Source organism: Centruroides vittatus, unplaced genomic scaffold, assembly GCF_030686945.1.
Source record: "Centruroides vittatus isolate TY-2023 unplaced genomic scaffold, ASM3068694v2 scaffold_861, whole genome shotgun sequence".
NCBI classification, from domain to species: Eukaryota; Metazoa; Arthropoda; class Arachnida; order Scorpiones; family Buthidae; genus Centruroides; species Centruroides vittatus.
The window spans coordinates 639,164-658,819 of NW_027122718.1; the positions used below are offsets into that span (position 1 = coordinate 639,164).

The window sequence follows — 19,656 nt, forward strand, 5'->3', positions numbered from 1 at the left end:
TAAATTGCTTGCAAATTAGTTGTTACATAAGGTGGGAATTCTTATAGCATTTGGAAATCATGGTCATTGTGAACACAAGGCAAATGAAGTGGTGTTCGGATGGACCGAGCATTACTTCGTTTGTCCAATCTAAACACGTAGAGATCGTTGGTATCGTATTTTCAATCCTTGCAAATGCTCGGCCATATATATCGTGTGTCATATGTGATGCTTAGTGTATATTCTCAAATGGTCTACCCAAAGTTCGTATTCTGTATTATTTTGTATCGAGTTTATTGAATAGCATATCTTATACTGCAGGGCTATTACAAAATATGGTTTTCAGTCAGGTAAATATTGGTCAAAGGTCACTTGGACCAATTGACCAAATTGGTCCCTGTACTTGTTGATTTACCATATGATTTTCAACTGTAGAAAATAAGTTTAATATAGTACTTTTATTATAACATTTAAAAGGAAAGTTTATTTCGATTTAACCTGGCCGATATTATTTTTCTTTTACCGTCTTACTTATCGTCTGAAATTTAAATTTCTTGGGTTATGTTTAATTAGTGGAGTTATCAACAGAAGTGGAAGACATCGTTTGTGTTGGATCAAAACAGTCAGGAAAGTTATACAAGTCATTGCTGAATTTTTTTTAAATATCTTTGCTCATAATGGGCTGAACATTAGTTGAATTGCTATTTTTTCTTTTGACAGCCATTTATCCACATTGAAAATGAAAATGTACAAATAAATTGGTAAAATATATTAATTTAATAATGATAAGTAAGAAATTTTGTTAGTACTTACCACCATCAATAATAGTCAGTAATAAGGGCAGTGAAGTTTTATGAAAATTTCATGAATTTCATAGAAATTTTTATATACAATAAAAATCAACATTGTCAAATGTGGAATATTGAAAAATGAAGTTTATTAATTATGAAAAAATATTTTAAAATGTAAAATGAAATACTTTTTGCAAGAAATAAAATACAGTATTTCATTCTCTTATTCAAAATTGAAATGCTAATAACATTTAAATTTAAGTTTTCACAATTATTTAAACTTGATTAAACATTACTTCATCACTGTTTTAAAATGTATTTAGCGATAAAATGTTTCCTGCTTTGGGATTTGGTGCAAAAATACCACCGTCGTGGCAAGTTTCCCACGAATTTGCTGTTAACTTCAATAATAGTAATCCATTTTGTGCAGGTTAGTTTAAAAATGATTTTTTTTTTCTATTGTCAAAGACTGGAATTTGACATTTTATTGATATTACCAGGTATTCAGGGAATAATTGATGCCTATCGTAATTGCATTTATCAAGTTCAGTTATATGGACCGACCAATTTTACGCCAGTTATTAATCACGTGGCAAGGTTTGCCGAGAGTAGCATGGCGACATGTGATGTAAGTTATGATTTTATTTATACTACTTTGTCATTAATCATAAATAACAAATATCAAAATATTATGAAGATTATTGTATTCATAAATCCAAAATAAATTCATTTCAATATTATTGTTAATTGTCTACTTGGACTATACTTATTAATAGGACTTTACCGTGCCAATCTTTAAACACCAGTATAATGAGAGTTATAATAAAGAAATTCTGTTCTTTCTTGAACTATCACCTGTAGTAATAATTTCTGTACACATATTATACATGTTTTGGGCTAGCATGCCCCTCATCAGCAGTATTACTACCAAACACTAAAAAGTAACAATAATAAAATAAATACAGTTTTAAGATATACAGTAACTTATTTTATTGCTGAGAAATTTTAAAACTTACTGTAAATACATATTCCAATCCCAAGTACAACTGGATAAAATTTCTTGTTTTACAATTTAACATTTCACTGTATAATTATTTAATTTTAATTAAATGTAAAATGAGAAATTTTATCCAGTTGTACTTGGAATTGGAATAAATTTCTCATTTTACATTTAATTAAAATTAAATAATTATACAGTGAAATGTTAAATTGTAAAACAAGAAATTTTATCCAGTTGTACTTGGGATTGGAATATGTATTTACAGTAAGTTTTAAAATTTCTCAGCAATAAAATAAGTTACTGTATATCTTAAAACTGTATTTATTTTATTATTGTTACTTTTTAGTGTTTGGTAGTAATACTGCTGATGAGGGGCATGCTAGCCCAAAACATGTATAATATGTGTACAGAAATTATTACTACAGGTGATAGTTCAAGAAAGAACAGAATTTCTTTATTATAACTCTCATTATACTGGTGTTTAAAGATTGGCACGGTAAAGTCCTATTAATAAGTATAGTCCAAGTAGACAATTAACAATAATATTAGAATTTAAGGACAGTAAGGCTTTTACAATTCATTTCGATATTATTTATTAAATTTAATTTATAATTTTTTGTTTGTTTTATTTCTTTATTTCATATAATATAAAGTTTAATATATGAATTATAATTTAAATTGTTACTCCTTTTTTTAATTCTTCAATATATACTCTGTATTCAACAGGGGAAAAAATGCTAAATTCAGGAATAAAAACTTGTCTTGGCTCACAAATGTAGCATTTTCTTCTAATAATTTTCTGTATTCTTGCATAATGATTATTAATTTTTGGGCTCCATTAATATGCTTTGTTTTCAACTTGTTGGCTTATAAAATGATAGAAAAAATTATTATACAGAATCTGCAATTTTGAACTAAGAATGAATTTCTGAGGCTAAATTAAACAGTTTTATTTTGCTCAAAACTAGTTCTGCAAGTTCGATAGCATTTTTTTTTTGTATAAAAATTTGTAATAAATTATAAATTTCTACCTTTATTTAACCATAAAGCATATTTCAATATATTTGAAATTAAAACAAAATTGTCATCTTGTGCTCTAGATCAATGATTCTTAACAGGGGGTCTGCCAAATTATGCAAAATTTCCTTCAGAATATAATAATAAGAAAATTGATGTCTAACCGAATATCGTAAAGATTAGGAAATCTTTATTTCACTTTTCTATATTTGTTTTTTATTTCTTCCTACATACAACTTTGTTAGTACAGAAGAAATAAATGCAAATATGCTACAGCGCAGTATTGACTTTTTGTTCCAAAGCAATTCTAAGAAACTATTAATGCTTGGAATTTTAAAAATAATTAGGAAAAATAGTAGGCTTTGAAAATTAAAAGATTTTGCATATCTTTACAAGTTGTGGCTGTTTTAGTTTAGTTTTAGCACGACTTTGGATCAATATGTTTAATTGTGAATTTTTAACAAAAAATACAATAAGAAACACGAAAACTTGTTAAGTTTGAATATTATTTAAATATAAATGTAAATCATTCCTTATCTATTTGTTAAATTATCTATAATAAATTATTATTAAAAAAATGGGGGGTCACAAAAGATCGTGAAATATTTGGTGGGCCGTGAGTATAAAAAGGTTACAAACCACTGCTCTAGATAAAAAGAAATAAATTTTCTAAATTTTGTTTATTTTTACTAAATACTCAGTGTAATGACTATTTTATCTTATTCTACAGAAATAATAATAATATTTTTGTATTAAAAATCAATAGTAGTTGATAAAATAATTAATATAAGCCAAATGATACTCTCTCAAATATTTCATAACTAGTTACAAATTGTTGGATTTCTTTATCTTACACCAGTCAGTATGATGGACTTGTGTGAGATTAAAGCTGTGTCTTTTTTTGTGTCATGAGGAACATGCTTATAAAATGTTTCATTCTGGCAATATCTTCAGAAAAAATTAAAAAGTAAACATTTAATTAAATTTTTTTTAAAACAAATAACTATTGACACAACAAATCAATCATCTTTCTTTATAAAATACAGTATTATTCAAATAAATCATCATCATGACTGAAAAAAAAGTATAATATTACTATATTTTATGCAATTTTTGTACAGGGTGTAGAAAAGCAACAGAGAAATATTTGTTATACCATGACTTTATTAATTACAACAAAATATGACAATACTGTGTCTTAAAATGAATTGTTTGTATTTTGCATTTCTCTATATTTGATGAATATAGTAGATTGTACAACTAAAATTAATTAATTCTAGAACTATAAATATATATCTGTAAATGAAGCAAAATTTAAGTTTACACATTGACAAAGTAGCTATTATGTGATTTATGGCAGAAGTGTAGCAGCAGGAAGGATTGAAGTCTCCACATTCCTATGGTAGCTTACAAAGAAAGGTCTGTTAGATTAAGAGCTACTTCCAGTTCTGCAGTATATTTTTTAATTAAACTTTGTCTGTTTAGATAATGCTATTTATTTATAGTATGTAATTAAAAAAATACAAAACTAAATTTAAAAATTATTTTTTGAGCAACAAGTTGAAATAAAATGTATTTTTTCATTTTTATGGATATATATTTTTTCAATTATTAAGCTGTACGTGCAATGTGTGAGATAAGCAGGGGGTCAGGCGTTAATCCCTTCTTGACCACTTGCATTGCACAGGTTGGTAAAACCCGACTCGGTGTCGTTTCGGATAGTTAGGAGGGCAAAACGAGTGGGCAGGACGTCGGTAAGTCGACAGGTTTCACAAATAACAAAATAAAGGTTTATTATACTGCTAACACCGAATTAAATACATAAATATATAGGTTATATAGGCTGGGTGGGGACCGCAAAGTGTGGTTAACATAAGATTCCAAAGTCTATGATTAACAGCCGCTGAGTCTCCCTTGTAATGGAAATAGGCGTAGCCAACATAGAGTAGAGAGTTTGCAGTCTGCTAATAATAACCTCTAAATTCAGAGGAGAGCTATATGTGGCGATAACAGTTCTTCACGAAATTCTTCACGGTGGGTGTCGTCGATGTCTTCTACCGGTGTCTTCTCTTCTTGGATCCAGTCCGGGAGACGAAATCGCACGATTCCCAATCTAACTTCTCGTTTAATCGCTCTCCCCGAGTTCTGGTGACAGGGGGGGTCACCGACCGTCAAATGTTGATGCTAGTAGTGCTGAGTTGGCACTGATCTGTCAATTTTTCTATCCACTTCTTATCGCAAATAGTGATGATAATCTACTTCTCATCCAGAGCGTTCTTCCATCAGATTTATTTCAATTTCTGACAAAGTTTAACTTCCAATAAATGCGTAAATTTGCGGACATTACAAATGTAATTATTTGTTAAATTTATATTTTTGATTTTTCAGCATTATTTTGTTCTGTTGATTTTAACGGATGGTGTAGTATCAGATATAAACGACACCAGAAGAGCCATAGTACAAGCTTCCAGACTTCCGATGTCCATCATAATAATTGGCGTGGGACATGCTGATTTCAGTGCTATGGATTTCTTAGATGGAGATAATGGCCGACTTTATGCTTCTGATGGTAGTTATGCCGAAAGAGATATTGTACAGTTTGTACCTTTTCATAAGTACGAAATGGTAATTTTGATTTATTACATATAAATTTTTATTCATAATTAATCAATTTTTTTTCTATAAATAACAATGAATTCTTGTTGGTTTGTCCTTCATACAAATCTGGACCAAAGTTCGTATTACTTTGACCCTAGAATTGATACTAAGCTATATACTACCCCAAAATTATTATTATAAGGTAGTATATACAGCCAACTTGCTACCATTACATGTACCACTATGTTGGCAAAAAAGTTTAAAAAATAATTAAATTTATACAAAAAAAATATACATTTTTTAGCCTGAAGAGAGATGCGTAGCATCCAAAATGCATTAAAGGCTTATAAAAAAGTTGATTTTATAGTCTTGTCTTTAGTAAAAAATGGTTATAAGAGGCATAACATAAAATTACATGTTATTAGCCAACATGATGTTTTTTTAAATAAAAAAGTTTTCTAAGAAAAAAACCATTCCATAAATCAATAACTTTTAGAAAAAAAAAGAAATATTATTCACTTACTTTTTAAAATTGTCACAGTAATTTCATATTGATGATTATAATGATATATCCTGGAACACCATTAGAATTAAGAAAGTACTATTCAAAAATGAAAATACAAGAGTTGTTAGATGTGGAAAACCAAATACTTATATGATTTTACAGTGTAACACTTTATGCTCACAATACAATGACATGTGTAAGGAATTATGGTTGACCCAACCTTTTTAAACCTTAATGTCAAGCCAAGATGGGTTAAATGTAAAGGAAGAGCTTTTAATTAGACAATCTCCCATTGATCATCATATTTGACAGCATGAATGTTCAAACAAAAGCTCATCAAATTGATGTGATGATAATATGTTAGATATATTCAATTGAGTAGCAAAAAAGAGGATAACCATGTGCACATATATTAGTTTGACAAAGTTATGCTATCAATTTGAGTTTTCTTTAAGCCAGAGTTTGCAAATGCTGAAGAATATCCTGTTTTCTTTGATGTGAAAAAGAACATGATTCATGGATCACGTGAGTTGAATTAATTCAAGTTCATCTTGCACGAAAGATGGAAAGTGTATCAAGAAATTTTCTTGCAAATTTAAAGCAGAAACTCAAATCAGAGATGATGGCTACACCCTCTGTACAGAAGACAAAAACCAGAAGCTGGGGAATTTTCCACAACAGTGAGAATGAGAACTATTAGTGCATATACTGAAATAGAAGTGAACAACAAATGGCTAGTTCCCTACTTGTTTCTGCTTTCAAAAATGATCTAACAGATGCACTATATCATTACTGGGATGGGTAGTAGTACATAGCACTCGTGTGCATGGAGTTGAAAGTGTCACACTGAAAGTAATATAGTTTTCTATATATAATAGATTAACAATTTGACTTTAATAGCAAAAACAGAAAAAAAATATATTTTTCACAGTATAATGTAAGGACTTGGATATTTTTATTTTTGAATAGAATTTTCGTAAAATTAATAATTTCATGTGTTTTAAATTTTTCTCTTATAAACCTAGGCAATGCTGGGTACATAAGCTAGTTGTTAATATTAGTAAAATGTTATGCTTAATGATTCATCATATGTTCTATATCAGTGATTCTCAAAGTGGGGATCGTGAAAAATATTTGGGGGGGGGGTCGCTGAAAAATTGATGCCAGATCAATTTTTTCAAATATTTTATAAATTTACTATGGATTCATGTTTAGAAATAATAGAAATAAAAAATATATAAAATAATTTTTACTTAAATAAATTGCACATATAAATAATAAAAATAATATAAATATTTAAATACGAGCCTAACCCCTCCCTCCGGGATGTTTTTTGACACATACTTATTCTTCGGGGGTCCTTTGAAATTTTTAAGTGCAGAAGGGGGGTCGCGGTCCAAAAAGTTTGAGAAACACTGTTCTATATCATAAACTCATTTCTTTATTAGCAATATTGTTGTGTTTAATTTAATAGTCATGTACAGAATGCGAGCAAAAAGCTAACAGAAAATGTTTTCTTCTGTTGACATTCCTGCAGACAATGTGTAGTAGTATGTAGCACCATATTTGTTATCTAAAAGTGCAAATGATAAAGTTTTATGGTATATTGTTGATTTATTGTGAATTTTTTAGTGTAGGCAAGTCCAAAACAAGCTATGACCAAAGTCTCTTGTGAAATTTAGGTTACTTTATTTTGTTTTATATCAAGATCCCATGGACCGAACATTTTGAAATTTTGCAGAAATACTTCTATATATGGAGCATTGATGCTATTACATTTTGGAAATTATAAGTCAGGGAGAGAGATAGACACTACTTGAGATATAGCTCTCTACTGCTGACTTAAATGCCAATAAATTTTCATTATGATTTTTTAAAAACTCACTCCTATTCAAAAATAAGGAGTCTTCACTTTTTGTTACGAGATTTTATTAAAAATGTTTTTATAATGAATAATAATATAAAAAAATTAAATAGTGTCACATGTTAGTAAAGGCTCGTTTGATTCAGTCTCGGAAAGCTGCATATTTAAAGTGTCTAGGACCCGTTATTTGGTATGATGTCCTGAATAAATCATCATAATGGGTCCTAGACACTTTAAATATGCAGCTTTCCGAGAGTGGATCAAACAAGCCTTTACTAACATCTACCGAAAAACTAGGCCTGAATATCATCATACCAGATAGTGTCACATACAATACTCTGTGTTCTCCTCTAAAATAATCCATTTTTTAAACTTGAGAAATTTCTCATAAAAGGAACTTAATTTATTAAAAAAAAGTATTTAAGCTTTTAGTATTATTTAAATTTATATCATGGTATTAACATAATTGAAAATATATTGGTCTCCTTAGGCTGGGGGATATATGGCTGTGTAAAGTATTGATCAATGTACTTTTTACAAACATGTGTTGTAGCATTATTATATTTTCTATTTGAGACCATACATGTTCAACACGTATACTTTTTAATGGACAGGGAATGTACTGTACAGTACATTATTTCATTAATATACAATAAACAACAGCTGTCAAGACTTGTCAATGCATGTTGTTGCATATAATAGAAGAAAGTGCAAATGGCAAAATTTAACATCTATTACGTATAAAACATCAATTGAGAACAGATAATTATTGTGGGATACTGCAAGCAAAGATTACAAGAGCAAAAGAAAAAACCCCAGCCTAGACTGATGTATTTTTAGACATTCTGAAATAGAGAAGACGGTGATGTTCACTGTTTATGGGATAAACCCACCATTTTCTTTGTGTTTAGTTTTTAAATATTTTGTTTTACTAAATAAGATAATACAGAAATTTGCAGATGGGATGGACACTAGTCCATCCCATCTGCAAATTTGGTATGGGACACTTCAACAAGTTAAGGCTGGGCATGTATGAGCATACCCAGCCTTAACCTGTTCAAGTGATGGAAAAGTTGTGCAAGAGCCCTTGCCAGCTTTTTTGTTCTTCAACTTTAACATTAATTATTAGTCTATACTTTATCATAACTAGATATCATCACATCCATAAATGATAAATACATGCATAATTAACATAGTGTTTATTATTGCTATGGAAAAAAAAGGAGAGACTTATTAAATATTGAATAATACAATTAAAATAATTATTAAAGAAATTATAAATTATTGCACAGTTTTGATAATTCATACCATGTTGATTTATTTAATCAATACTTTTTTTTCTTCTAGTCTCCTGCATTGTTAGCAAAAGAAGTTTTAGCTGAACTACCACAACAGGCCGTACAATATTTTATATCTAGGAATATTGTACCACATCCACCTAAACAACAGACAGCACCTCCTCCTCTTTAAATGTATACTGTAAAGTATACAGTCAAACCTGTTTTTATGCGGGGGATAGGGACCGCATTAAAAAAAATATCACGAAACTTCACGAATGGTTGTCACGAATGGTTGTAAATAATAGTTTTCGCAACACAATTAAAAAAATAATTTTTTTATGCGGTCAACAGGGACCGCATAAAAAAAGTCTCACATAGAAATTAACTCAAAACCGTACGAAATAGAATTTATTGACAACAGATGTCAGCACTTGACTGCATCGTCTGGTCTATCGTCTGTTTTACATATTTTTGTCCAGGTGGTGTTTTGTTGACTTAAAAAGTAAATTATTTCATTTTTCGCATATTCATGCAATAATATAACTATAATAAGTGCATTTATGCTATAATAAGTTTATTTAGCTATAATAAGTCAACGTAAGACATGACGAATCGCACGAGACTAGTCGCCAACTATACCGCACAAATTAAAAATTCGCATTAAAAAAATCGCACATAAAAGGAGCGCATAAAAACAGGTTTGACTGTATACAGTATATTAAATATGTATATTGTAAATATAATGTTACAACTGAAAATTCCATTTTATTATAAATTATTTTGTTGTTGTTTTTTTATCTTGTTGATGGTAAATTATTACTTTAAAAAAGGTATATAATGAACATTTAATCTATTTAAATGTTATCAATACATGTCACTACAGTTTATATATATTATACATATACATATTTATATTTTATATTTAAAAAATTATATGTATATAATTCAAATTAAATTTTTATATATATATTATCTTATATTATTATTTTCGTCATCAGCTAATCTCGATTATAAGTGCAGAGCCCAAACGGTTAGAAGTTGAAGTTTGATACACAGTTAGGGTATGTCACGAGAATGTACACTAAGAAGGGATTTTTCGAAATTCTTCCCCGCAGGGGAGAGGGAGAGGGAGAGGGAGAGGATTAAGGCTTATCCTAAGAAACAGCTTCTACTGTACTATTTTAGATGCAATGTTTTATTTTTTATTTTTAACTGCACTTTGGTAGGGTATGCCATGAGAATGCACATTAAGGAGGAGAGAGTTAGTTTTAGTCAGTATAAACTGTAAATAATGAAGAAGGAAAGTAAATAGTGGCACATATTGTATACATTTTGGAAATTACACTGAAGAGCAATTGAATTAGAGATACCTATCTAGTAGCGTATAGCACCACTTTTCACCTTGATGACGGCTGCGATTCGTCTTGGCATGGACTCCACAAGACACTGGAAGCGATGGGAAGCCATACGTATCCACGAGTCCTGAATAATCTCCCACAAATCACGAAGATTAGATGGAAGGTGGTCAGAGCCTAGAACATCTCTCTCAATTGCATCCCAGATGTGCTCAATTGGATTGAGGTCGGGTGACCGTGATGGCCAGGAAAGCACATGCAGGTCTGTGGAATGTTCATCCAACCATTCTGATACAGTTTGGGAGCGATGGCATGGTGCACTGTCTTGTCAAAAGATAATCTCTGTAGTGGGCTGTCAAAAACAAACCAATGGGAGCAGATGGTCGTCAAGGATATCCCAGTAACATTCACCTGTCAGCAACGCTGTCAAACGTACCAGGAGTCCCATTTCAGTCCATGTGAACAGTTCCCACACAAGAATGCCACCTCCGCCAGCAGGAAGGATCCATCACTTCATGTGGTTTATGGCTAGGGATTGCAATCCAGCAGTGTTTTTAATCCAGCTGGATTTTTGCTGGATTAACATCATTCCAGCTGAATCCAGCGCAGATGTATTTTTGGTGCAATAAAGTGTTCATCTATCTATCTATCCAGCAATTTATGGTTTTTTTTAAAGAAATAAAACATTTTTTAAAATACTTAAGCAACTTTTATTATTTAGACTGGTCACTATAAATCAGTGAAACTTCTTACACATTTAGGTACTAAACTTAACTTTGGTTCGGTTTAACACTTCAGATAGAAATAATTAACTTTAAATGTTTAGTTAGCATTATAATTATAATGCTAATCTTTAAGTTAAATAATAACATAGGTAATTCTAATTAATTTATGTTAATATATTATAATAATGTAAGGGCAGATAATCAGTGGCTAAGTGGCTACAGTCTTACCAATTTTCTTATATAGGCTCTACATATCAGTCTGTAGTTATTTATAACTAATTTAATTATTCGTGTTAGTAAAATAGTGATTAAGTAATTAGAAGTAATCTAGTAGTTAGTTATTATTATCACAATCATGAATCACATATATTCATATCATATCTAAGATACTAATAATCATTAATTTATTTAACTAACTAAGTAGTCTGTTTCTCACTAATTTTCACAATAAAATTACCTTGCCTAGCCCACTAACCGCTTATTGAATAAAAGTTAAAAACTCTAACTTAATAGAATTAGAGTAGAAGTTATAAAATATTAGTCTTGTCTTGAATAAAGTATTTTAAAAAATTAAATAAAATTAAATCAATCACTTCTGTTATTTATTTGACTTTTCTGGAAGTAGGATCTCAAGAAACAAATGGTATTGATAGTGTTGTCTCCCAACCTACTTCTTAATGAACTGCATATATATCCCGCTGCAGAGAAGACTCTGCCTTTACGTTAATTGGTTTCGGGGTCATCAAATAATCATAAATCATTCCGTCACGTGATTCATTGATGTCACAACTGACTGTAAATTAGAATTATGCACCAAGACTAGGAGAGGAATTACTTATTTTATTTAGCGTGAAGACACTTTATTTAGTGAGAGCGGAAAGTCAACTGGCAATTAGATCAGCAGAGGCAAAAGGCGGGCGGTGTGTGGTGTCGATGAGGGGTGTAGCCAGTGCCCTCCCCTAAAAGACAGCACTGGCTACACCCCCCTGGCTACATTATCTGAAAGTAATAAAGTTACAAAGAAAACAAATAGGTTATTTGAAATGAAGAAACCATTAATAATACGATTGGAATTACTCCTCCAACACGTAGTGTGAAGTGTTGAGTACAGGGTGAAAAATCTCACTGGCTAAAAAAAAAACAAAAAATAAGGTCAACAGATTTTCTGGGATATGTTAAAAGGATGATAGCACGATATCTGTAACCGGTCTCACCCGTGCTAGCTACACCAGTGACCCCTAGGTCTGTAATCTAGTATTGATTCTGTTTCTTCATGGGGGCCCCCCAACATTCTTCTGGCCCGGGGCCCCTTACGTTCTAAAGACGGCACTGGGTGTAGCACGTGCCGCACTGAACGGCAACGTCAACTCTTGCCGTCGAGCATTAGCGCACATAGCAACGCCGACAACGTAGACTTTTGTGCCATTATTTAGAAAGTTAATTGAGTTTTTGTGGATCCGCAGCTCTGGATCCAGCTGGATTGCTGGATGAGGGATCCAGCAATTGCAATCCCTATTTACAGCATACACGAACTCTGCCATCGGCATGTACCAAGGTGAATCTCAACTCATCACTCCAGGCAACATTTTTCCACATCTCGATGGTCCATTGGTGATGTTCCCGTGCCCGTGCTAATCGTTGTGCCCTGTTTTGTGCAGTCAGTAGGGGGATTCTCATAGAACGCTAACTCCTGTACCCTATTGAGAGGAGATGGTTTTGTATGGTGTGACAGCTTACACCTTGCTGTGCACCGGCGTTAAATCAACGGGTGATCTGTTGCACTGTGGCCCGTCTATCCGCTGTTACAAAGCGGACTAGCCGCCGCTGACGACCTCTCTCACCCACACGCTGTTGTCCGGCACGGCAATGGTTTTACCAAAATCGACAAACTCACAGTACACCCTCAACACGGTGTTTCCACTATTTCTGAAATGGAGTGACCCATTCGTTGAGCACCAATGATTTGTCCACGATCAAATGCACTTAGATCTTTACTCTTACTGATACCGTTAGCAGGACTCCTTATCTTGTCAAACTGCAGCTTACCTCATCTGCAAATCACTTTCACACTTATGCACAACACAAAATTTTCATAATGCCAGCTACCTCTAATTCAATTGCTCTTCAGTATAATAAATACAGTAAGACCGCGCTTAACACTGATTCAATATAACGCGGTCTGCTCGAAGTCTTAAAAAAAGCTCAGAATTTACACTGATTTAAATTATCGCAGCATTTCATTCATTTGTATATAATACAATTATTTACAAACACGAACCAATCAGAAAAAGGTGTACTTTCTTTAAATCTATGTTTGTTTGGTACAATTTTTGAAAAAAATATAACATTGTGGATGCAATAGGCAATATCGGCATTGCTTGGCAAGAATTAACTGGTAAATGCACAAACGAAGTGTGGAAGAAGTTATGGCTGAAGGTATCCAAGAATTCTCAACGAGAAGAGCCTATCCCTGTATCATTAGGTTGACTTTGGTCAACCTAATCGATACAGCAGGACTAGGAGATCTAGACGAGCAGGATATTGAGGAGTTACTGCAGGTTTCTGGCGAGAGCCTTACCAACGACAACCTTCAAGAACTGGCAGAACAAGAATTCATGTAGAAATGGAAAATAGAGATTCTGAAAACAAAGAATTTTCCTACAGATTTCCTTAGTGAAAGTTTGGTAACGATAACCAAAATCGTTGATAAAATTGTAGTGAATGATCCAGATTTTGAAAGGAGTGCAAAAGCAAAATAAGACATTTCAGATGTGATCTCTTGCTACTGACATTTGCTTAAGGAAAGAAAAAAAAGTGACTAATGAAACTACAGGACTTTAGTTCAAAAAAAAAACAAAATTTCAGAAGAGCCAGGACCTTCATCACATTTCTGTGTGCATATATTATTATACAAATTAATATAAAAGTAACTTAAAATTAAAGTAAAATTTGTTTACTTTTTGGTCGTGTGTTTTCCTATCCCTATTTACTCTATGTTAAAATGATTTCGTTTAACACTGTTACGCTTAGCGCTTTGTTGTCTAGGAGTGCATCCCCACACTAAGCGGGGTCTTACTGTATTTTAATCATTTCCACTGTTCGGGTAACCCAAAAACAATAAATCCAAAATAAATGAATTAGAAAGATAATGTTCCAATTAAGTTTTCTTAGATTTTACAATTTAAAATTAATCATTTTATTGAAGTAAGGTTCTTGCACCCGGTGAAAACGGGTAAAATCGGCTATAATCTAATAATCTTAATCTTCGCTACCATTACTTTCTATCCAAGCAACGCTGGGCTCGTGCTAGTTTATTTATAATTTTTGTAGACTTAAATTACAGTCTAGTTATGGATCTGTTTTTTTATCAACCCCTTATATTCAGATAAACATTGTTTTTGTTATAAATTTCTTTATTAATAATCATTTGAATTTTAATTACATAAAGATTATAAAAATTTATTTTATAAGATTATTTTTTATGCTTTATATTTCAATTCAATGCATTAAAAGATGTATTCATAAGTATAATGAATAGCTATTATTAATACACTCAACTATGATTAAATAGTTGAATGCATTAATAAGATAGAAATGTTGGTTTTCATTCTATTTATTCATTGGGATAAAATAATTCAATTATTCAGTTTTACAGTACAACAAAGGCCAGTTATTTTTAATCAATATAAAATAACAAATAATTACTTAGTTCTCCAGTTTGTTTTTAAGACAGATACATTACTAAACTCCAGCAGTATTTTAATGAAAACAAAAATGTTGAAGATGATGCTATTTTATTCTTGCAGTTAATGAAAAATAAATTGTTCTTTTTAAGCAACTGATGCAGAACAAAAGGTTTGGATCAAAAACATTTTGTAGAGTTTAGTAAGGCATTTGTTTTAATTTTTATCAATATTTCTTGAGAGAATGTGTATTGATGTCAACTGTGTTATGATTAGTTATAGGTTAATAAAAGAATATTGGTTAAATATTCATTCCCTACAAATAATAGGGAACATAAACAGTATTTCTTATATATATATTTTTTTCTAGAAATTGTTTCCTTCAATGAATTTCATTTGTTATGTTGCTTGTTTCATTTCTTTGTCTGCTGAATTTTATATAAATCTGAGCATATACAGAAATTTTATTAATTATTTTTGTAGAATTTTATTTCTAAAGAAATAAAATTGTACATTTGTCATTTCTAGACATGGCAGTAGAAAGACAATAAAAAAAAAAACAAATTTATCATTAGGTATGATATTTCCCAATTTAATTTTTCTATATTGTCAGAATTTCCTCAAATTTATCTTCTACTCTGTTTAGATTTTTAAAAATTGCACTTTTCTATAAATTTATTATGAAATATGGAAAATTAATTATTCATTTTAGATTGGTCAAGAATACTTTCAGCTAATAAAATTTGGTTAGTTTTACATTACGTAAAATATCATAAGTATTGTATAAATATTTCAAAATTCAAATTTAATATACAACTAGACAAAAAATTAGAACATTTACCTAGTGAAAGTTTAGTGTACATTTTCTCATGAACAACACAGAGTATGAAACTTTTTGACCCTACATAAACAATGTCTATGTATATTTATTATACCCATTAATCAGACAAATTAACTCAAGTGTTTTTTTATTACAAATGGAAATGAAATGACAAAAAAATAGAACAACAGTTTGACAATGACAAAAAATTAGAATATTTGCAAAAACAATTGTAAACTGCATTACAATTTAGTTTTTTATGCCTAATTTCCATATTGCTGGGCAGAACAGTGTAACAGTAAAACATGGGGCCTAAGTGCAACATCAGTGACAGAACTAAACGTATTATCATAGTCCTGTACAAAGTAGGAAGAACACAAAAAGAAATTGTGAATTTTGTAAAATGCTTATTGCCAACAGTCTCTAGAGTACTGAAACAACAAAACAGTGTTCAAGTTTTAACTAATAAATGCCAGAAATGCGTTTGCGAGGGATGAGAGAAACTTGAGAAGGATTGTCGTGCGAAAATGCTTTAAGAGCATGCACTTTAAGAGCTAAACACTTGCATGCACAATGGAGAGCAACCGGAGTGAACGTCAGTAGCTGAACCACATGCCGAAGGTCGCACGACTTGCTCTTCGACTGCCGCATTTCCAAGACTAAGCCATCTCTAATGAAAAAGCAATGACAAGCAAGAGTCAGATGGCGCAGAGAGAGGCTCATGTGGAACAAGATGACCGGAATAATGTTCTCTTCGGTGACGAATCCCTGTTTTCTCTGTCCTGTGGTGACCGAGGCCCACGTGTATGGAGAACAACCAAAGAGGCCTTCGAAAAGGACCGAGACAATGCAAACTTCACGGATCGAAGAGATCCATTAAGTTTGCATCATCTGTCACGATCCGGGGATGCACGTGTGCTAACGGCATAGGACAACCGTGCATTCTTCGGAAATGTGTCAATGCACAGACATATCGAGACATCTTAGAGACATTTGCAATACCATCGGCAGAGGATTTAATCGAGAAAACATTTTTATTTCAACAGGACGGCGCATCCTCTCATACCGCAAAGTCAACAATACGTCGGTTACAAGAACGACAGATTGCAATCCTGCCTAGGCCAAGCAATTCCCCAGACTTAAACCCATTGAAATTTTGTGGGGAGTCGCGAAATAACGACTTAACGAATGACGATCGACTTCTAAAGAGGAACTAGCGACGTGCATTCGACACGTTCGAAACTGCAAAATATTAATCCGCACAGTGCCCTACACGTTGCGGCAAACAGCAACGCCACAAAATATTAAGTTTATTTTGTTGTATTTCCTATATTTAACCCACATTTAGCTAATATTCTAATTTTTGTCATTTCATTTTCATTTGTAACAAAAAAACATTTGAGTTAATTTGTCTGATTAATGGGTATAATAAATAGACATCGTTTATGTAGGGTAACAAAAAGTTTTGTACTCTAGTGTACGTTTTCTCACAAACAACACAAACTTTCATTAGGTGAATATTCTAATTTTTTGTCTAGGAATTGTATATACATATGATACATACACATGGTCTTCCAAAATAATGCTACCATTTTAAATTATCGTAATTACACTCAAACCTGTTTTTGTGCGGTCTTCTGTTGTGCAATTTTTTATTCCTGCGATTTGTTTTGTGTGATTTTTTTGTGTGCGGTATATGAATTTCAATTCAAATTGGTATACTGCACAAAACACATTGCACATATAAAAAATTGCACAAAAAAGACCGCACAAAAACAGGTTTGAGTGTATGTTAATTTTTATCCAAGCATGCTGTAATGTACATTAAATCACTGGAAAAACTGTTCAAGTCTCACATTTTCCCGTTAAAATTTCTCAATGTGTGCATCTCCCGTCACATGGCACACATCCAACTGATACTCGAATTCTTCCCAAGCTTGCTACGGCATATCCATTGTTACTCCTCTCACAGCAGCCACAATTCTACAACTGCTGCAGATTACGCACGTTGCACATTTCTAACACCCCATGAACTGCACTTCCTAGTGATAGTAGACAAAAAGATGTACGAATGCAGTTGGGAGATGAAACTGGGATAGTTACTCTATCAATTGGTGTATGCTGCATACTTCTCGAGTAACGATTAATATATAGTAATTTAAAACGGTAGCATTCATTTTGGAAAACACCGTACATAAAATCTCTTCTATACACGACAACGGTACTCGAAACGATTTTTTAATCCAAAACTCACCAAACATACCTGCTTTTGCATATTGAAGAATACCTATATTTGATATTTTTATACTATATTCTTGAAGATAATGCTACTATTAAAAGAATATTTTTTAATGTATCACATAAGAAAATAACTTTTCATTAATATATTATATTTAAAAAAAGGTAAATGGAGTTTGTCGAGGGAAATGTTAGATTAAGACCAAAATTAAAATTTAGAGCACATATTTTAGTGTAATATAATTTTTTTAATATTAAAATTAAAAGTGTTCATTGTATTAAACAACCACATATTATTGCATATATATTTTATATGAATATACTGTACAGTACATTATTATTATGAAATGTAAATTTTAAAATTGTAAGTACTGTTTTTATTAAGTCTATGAGAGTTTGACTATATTTATGAACATTAATTATATTGTGTGTGTGTGTGTATATACAGGGGTTGGACAAAAATATGGAAACCCCTCATGAAATGCATAGTTGAACGTAAATGTCGATTCTAGCCAAGCCTCTAGGTGGCGCTCTTGTGTTTGATTATTAATGACACCTGTGCAATCTCCTCAATACGTTGCACATGTCAGTCATTGTTAGAACCGTGTTCTGTGTTCTGTGGCCAAGTTTACGTCTGGCGAACGCTGTCCCAAGCTTACAATACAGACTGCTTGCTGCCAAGAGTGAAACATGGTGGGGGTTTGGTTATGATTTGGAGAGCCATATCGTGGTATTCCATGGGCCCCATGATTACTCTGCAAGGTCACATTACTGCCAAAGATTATGTAACCATTTTGGGTGATTGTGTCCATCCCATGGTACAATGTTTGTTCCCCAATGGTGATGCTGTGTTCCAAGACAACAGGGTGCCTGTTCACACAGCTCACATCGTCCAAGAGTGGTTTTGTGAGCACGAGGGTAATTTGTCGCATCTCTTCTGGCCACCACAGTCACCAGACATCAATATTATTGAGCATTTGTGGTCTACTTTGGAGAGACAGGTGCGTGATCACTATCCACCTCCATCATCGTTACCTGAACTTGTCACTATTTTGCAGGATGAATGGTACAAGATTCCTTTGAAAACCATACAGGACCTGTATTTATCCATTCCAAGAAGACTGCAGGCTGTTTTGAATGCCAACGGTTTTCCTACACCGTATTAGTGCTTAGTAATAGGTTTCTTTTTGGTGTTTCCATATTTTTGTCCAACCCCTGTATATATATCAGCTGAAATCTTTTAATCCTAACAAATCAAAATTTTATTAACTGAAGTTTTCATAAAATTGTATGTCCTTATATATATTTCTAGTATGTTTAATTAAAATTTTAAAAAATTAACCCGAAGGAATCTGGCAATTTCGTTTAATTATTTATTTTTGTGGAATTTTCCTTTTTGTCTTATTTTTTAATTCTAAGAAATGATATAAGTAATTTTGTTACTAAAAAATTTCCTCATTCTGTTTGTTACACTTTTTGCAGGTTATGTGGTTAATGATGAAAAATTAATTGAATCCATTATTTAAATGTTGTTACCACAAAAATATTAAGTAATCACCATTTTATCAATACACTTATAATCATAAATACTCCAAAATCTTGGCTATATTCCGTGGCCTAAATGACAACGTATTTGTAAAATTCATTGCATTTAGCCTATACACAAGAATGTCTAATACATGAAAAAGTACAGTAATGAATTAATATTTTTAGACTGTTGTATGTCATATGCTTCTGCCTTAGATACTCAAACTTATAAAGAAATACTTTGTTAAAATTCAATATTTTGTAGTATATGTAT

General features: G+C 31.7%; 1 protein-coding gene across 2 annotated transcripts in view; it reads left to right on the forward strand.

The window, feature by feature from the left end:
* LOC136990028 (copine-3-like) overlaps positions 1 to 9,322 on the forward strand; it is a 64,486-nt gene extending 55,164 nt beyond the window's left edge. The window contains exons 10-13 of one of the 2 annotated variants that reach the window (XM_067288359.1): positions 1,094 to 1,200; positions 1,271 to 1,398; positions 5,176 to 5,412; positions 9,102 to 9,322. In XM_067288359.1, the coding sequence (XP_067144460.1) occupies positions 1,094 to 1,200; positions 1,271 to 1,398; positions 5,176 to 5,412; positions 9,102 to 9,224 (595 nt within the window). In that variant the 3' untranslated portion in view covers positions 9,225 to 9,322. The remainder of the gene's footprint in view (positions 1 to 1,093; positions 1,201 to 1,270; positions 1,399 to 5,175; positions 5,413 to 9,101) is intronic. The other variant, XM_067288358.1, reaches the window with a different exon arrangement.
* The last annotated feature ends 10,334 nt before the right edge of the window (positions 9,323 to 19,656 follow it).